This window comes from Terrapene carolina, unplaced genomic scaffold, assembly GCF_002925995.2.
Source record: "Terrapene carolina triunguis isolate 2854851 unplaced genomic scaffold, T_m_triunguis-2.0 Scaffold44932, whole genome shotgun sequence".
NCBI lineage: Eukaryota > Metazoa > Chordata > Testudines > Emydidae > Terrapene > Terrapene triunguis.
In genome coordinates this window covers 3527-8193 of record NW_020709283.1, presented here as the reverse complement: position 1 = coordinate 8193, position 4667 = coordinate 3527, and the positions used below count along the sequence as shown (strand labels likewise).

The window sequence follows — 4667 nt, the reverse complement described above, 5'->3', positions numbered from 1 at the left end:
GCCCATTCCCAGCTTCTGGCAAACAGAGGCTAGGGACACCATCCCTGCACACCCTGGCTAATAGTCATTGATGGACCTGTCCTCCGTGAATTTATCTTGTTCTTTTTTGAACCCTGTTATAGTCTTGGCCTTCACAACATCCTCTGGCAAAGAGTTAAACAGGTTGACTGTGCATTGTGTGAAGAAATACTTCCTTTGTTTGTTTTAAACCTGCTGTCTATTAAACTTCCTATTAAATATTGTTGATTCAATATTTAGCTAAATCAGTTTAACAACCAATGTAAATTCAAACCGGTATAACTTCCCCATGTAGACAAGGTCACACATTGGCCCGCCTAGAAAGGGTCTGCTGCTGGGGGTTAGCCCCAGAAAGAAGCCACAACGCAGATGTGTGGGGAAGACAACACCTCCCTTGCAAATCTGTGCCTTGAATGGGCACTGGGCCATGCAACTCACATCCAAGTGTCTCTTGGCACCGCAGCTGATTCTCCCAGATACGCAGCGATGTGCCGCGCATACGGGATGGCAGGATCAAATTCTCTGCGTCTCTCCAAAGGCTGATGAAAAAAGACTTGGATCTCTGCTCACATTTCCCTTTACTGCTGATCTGCCTTAACAACTCTGCGGCACAGCCAGGGAAGCTGTGGGATGAAACCCTTTTCCCTTCCTCCGTTTTAGTACCAGGAGGAGGGAGACCCCTTCGCTCACCAATAACTGGGGATGAGCACGCTCCGCGGTGTCATTCAGAAGCCCGTTTCTTCTTTTAGACAGAGACATTTGTATGTCATTAACAACCCAGCGCGGCTCAGTCCCCGCCTCAGCAGCTGCTGCGCTAATGTTGTCTTCATTCATGCTGTGGCAACCTCCAGCCACTGATGCAGGGGCCGCACCCAGAGAGGCATGTTTGGGCCGCACGTTCCCATGCCAGGGGACCCCCACAGGAGACCCACCCTTTGCGGTTTCCTCTCGGTGTCACATTCAGAGCACCGTGAGGGGGCAGGCAGGGGGCGAGACATGGGAGCGGCTGTGAAGATGGGGGGTGGGGCTGAGGCAGAAGACTAGAGATCAGGGCTCTGTGTTCAAGTCCTGGGCCTGCCATAGACTCTGACCTGGGGCTCCTACCCTCCAAGCTACTGAGACGTCTGAGTTCCATTGAACTCCCTGGGAGCTAGGGACCCAGCTCCTTAGGAGAGCCTGGGCCGGAACGTCTCTGTGTCTCAGGCCGGGAACACTTCGCTCTCTCACAGGGGTGCCGGGAGGTTCCCTTCGCTGTCGATTCTGAGGTGCTCAGTTGCTATTGCACTGGGGGGCCCAGTGAACAGGTTGATCCGGGCGCGGTGGGTCGAGGCAGCCCGTTCATGCTGACCCCTGCTATCCCTTTCCGTCAGCAGGGCCCCTGCTCCGTGACGGGGACTCTCTTAAGCAGTGCGGGGTGTTGCGATTGCTATCAGAGCTGGCTTGGCACAAAGGTTCAGCTCCCACCGGTGGCTGCCAATTCTGCAGAGCCAGCCGCGCTAACGCAGCGCTCTTCTGGCTTCGAGCCAGACGCCTGTGGGCTCAGCGAGGCTGCAGGCCTGGCACGGGCCTAGCCCTGTGTCTTTGCTAGCGGGATCATGCACAGAGCTACTCCCCCCCCCCACACACACACACACGCGCGCCATCATCTCAGCCCGAGTTCAAGCGCTTATCGCAGCCCCAGTGCCCACTCGGCACCGAGACAATAGACCCCCACACGCGGTGTGGAGAGACGGGGTCCCTGTTTGGGGCAGGGGGACAATTGCTGTGTGTTTGCTGTAGTACAGCAGCGCTCGAGGCCTCGACTGAGACCAGGGCCCCATTGTGCCTGGTGGACACAACACACATTCCTCCTCGCCTCTCTCAGACACGCAGACTCCCTGCCGCTCTCTCCTCAGACGGGCACCTCCACCGCGCATTTCCCCTGGAGATACTCACCCCAGCTGGGGTGACCCGAACTCTACCCAGGACCCGAGGTGAGGACGCCCCATGGCTGCTCGGAGCACTTGTGCTAATACAGCAATTGGCCCAGCTCCCTCGCCCCCCCCCCAGCAGAATTTTCTTTGTGGTAGAACAGTAGCAGCTGGAGCCCCCAACTGAGATGGGGGCTGGGTTGTGCCAGGCGCTGTCCGTGCGCATAGCGTGAGACGCGCCTGGCTCCAGAGGCTGGGCGATCTAACCAGGGCACAGAATGCTGCAAGGTCACATTGAAGGTCGGGGGCAGACGTGGGAGCAGGACGCAGGTCTCCTGAGCCCAGCGCCTGAGCCACCAGCCGATGCTGCTCCCTACAGCAATAGGAGGGGAAGGAGGGCGTCTCTCCTTCCTCCTCTGAAAGCAAAGAGGGAAAGCGCCTCCGGTTTTACAGAACCACGCCTCCGCAGACCCAATCGAACAGCCATTAGACTTAGCAGGAAGAGCCCCCCGGACCACAACAGGGCACGTTTGGACTGGGCTCCTTTTGTATCTTTTGTTGTTAAAAACCACAGAACCCTGTGCAAGAGGGAGAGGCCCATTCAGCGTGCACACAGGCCCTCCACTGATCCCCCCAGCACGTCTGCAGCTCGCACCATGCTCTCACTGAAATTCCAGGTGGCCTCGGGAGGCCTGGCTGGTTTGAGTTCAACTAAAGGGAGGGGCTCTCGGAGCAGGAGTTAGGGCCAGATGTGTCAACAACAGCACCATGCAATTAAACGCCCACTGTAATTATCTACATCAAACCCCACGGGGAAGAGCTGGCTTTGAAGGGGACAGCTGCTCAATCTGTTCTCCTAAAATCCCAGCCCCCAGAGCTGACTGGCAAACGCCGCAGGACAGGGTTCTTACAGAAACTCCTCTGGCACACCTTGCGAAGACAACGTCTCTCGCGTGGAGTTAGTAGCCAAGACGGTATGGCGGCCACTAAACTGGCCGTGAAGAATTCCCCTTTCCCTGCCCTATCGTACAGAAACAGCAAAGAAAAAACCATTCCTGCCTTTTGTTGCCCTTCTCTGAGCCAATCAAAGGGTAATGCTAGCCCTAGGGAAAACGGAAGCTTGCAAACTCTTCCCATCCGGCCCTTTTTGAATGGAGAAATCCCCTGGCCAGGGAACAACATACAGAAATATTTAGCTCTTAGGTTCTATTTGGACCATGTGAGGCTATGGACTCACCTTCACTTGGAACATCTGCACCAACCAACATAGTTAGAACTTTGTTGGGTTCAGGGCTGTTAATACAGTAACATCTTATGTGGACACGCTTCTTAGGGCAATTGGGGTAGCCAGATCCAGGCAAGACGACCCAGGCCGCAGCCCAGCAAAGCATGTGCACCACTGTAAGCCTGTGAGGCTCCCTACTGAAGCGAACGGGTGAAATTCTGGCCCCACTGAAGTCAATGTGAATTTTGCCTGTGGCTACAATGGGGCTGGAGGTTTCACCTGATGAGTTACAGTCCTGCGTGTGCTCAAGTGCCTTGCCGGATCGGGGCCACACCAGTCCTCGAAATGAGCATCATGCCCCTCCCACACCATTTGAAATAACGCCCCCCCCATCCCCCGCCGATCAGGCAACATGCAATATCTGACCTCCAGCTCCTGGAAATCCTCGTCTTCCTCCACGTCATAGGAGAGGGTGTGGATCTTGATGTCGTCAGCGGAGAGGTCGATGAACTTGCTGTCGGGGTACTCCAGGCTGTCCTTAGTGGGGGAGCGGTCCTCAATGAAGGTGGTCTCACAGCACTCGGCGCTCACGCTCTCCCCCCAGGAGCGCAGCACATTCTCCGAGTAGAGGATGATGTTGGGGCGGTAGTGGGACCCCACGGTCTGTTGGAGCGTATTGGGGTCCAGCAGCTGCTGCACCGGGTCGCTCCTGCTTTGAGCAGCGAGGTTCCCCACGATGTGGCTCTGGTACTGTGGGGCTGGGTACACGGAGACCAGGCCATCTCTGTTCTCCGCCATTAAGTTCCTGGTGTTAATTAAGCCATTCTTTTTCCCAGCTTCAGCGATTTTACTGTGCATTAACACACTGGTCTGTTCTAGGAGCCCATCCATATTGTTCTTCACCTTCCTCCCACAGGGATCTTAGCTGGTCACTCGGAAACACTGGTCACACTGGAGTAATGGCTCCCATTTTCCTGAGGGGGGGGGTGAAATAAATACTAACATGAAAATTAAATAGCAGGACCTCCCAAATCTGCATCCGACACCTGATAGCAGGTGTAACGACTGAAGCAATGTAGGCCCCGATCCTGCCAGCCGCTCCACGCAGAGAGATCGCCCGGCCCACCCAGAGCCCCAAGTGCACACCACAGCTAGCAGGAGTGGGGACTTCCCAGGCCTTTTCTAACCGAGTCCTTTTAAAGCAAGACTTTAACGCAGGGGTTCTCAACTGTGGGTCGGGACCCCGTTCTAATGGGGTCGCCAAGGCTGGTTCGACTTGCTGGCGCCCGGGGCTGAAGCCCGAACCCCACTGCCCAGGGCCAAAGCCAAAGCTCAAGGGCTTCAGCCCTGGGCGACGGGGCTCGGGTTACAGGCCCCTGCCTGGGGCTGAAGCCCTTGAGCTTCACCTTTGACCTCCCCCCCCCACCTGGGGCAGTGGGGCTTTGGGCCCCCCGCCCGGGGTCGGGTAGTAGTTTTTGTTGTCAGAAGGGGGTCGCAGTGCAATGAAGTCTGAG

At 56.3% G+C, this 4667-nt stretch overlaps 1 protein-coding gene across 1 annotated transcript; it reads right to left on the bottom strand.

The window, feature by feature from the left end:
- Window positions 1-2195: 2195 nt before the first annotated feature.
- On the bottom strand, window positions 2196-4079 carry LOC112116473 (synapse differentiation-inducing gene protein 1; the record flags this gene model as incomplete). Its single annotated transcript, XM_026646820.2, has 2 exons — window positions 3580-4079; window positions 2196-2344 (listed from the first exon to the last, which is right to left on the bottom strand). Coding segments are annotated over exons 1-2 (614 nt in total), but the record flags the coding sequence as incomplete, so codon positions are not given.
- Between the last annotated feature and the right edge of the window lie 588 nt (window positions 4080-4667).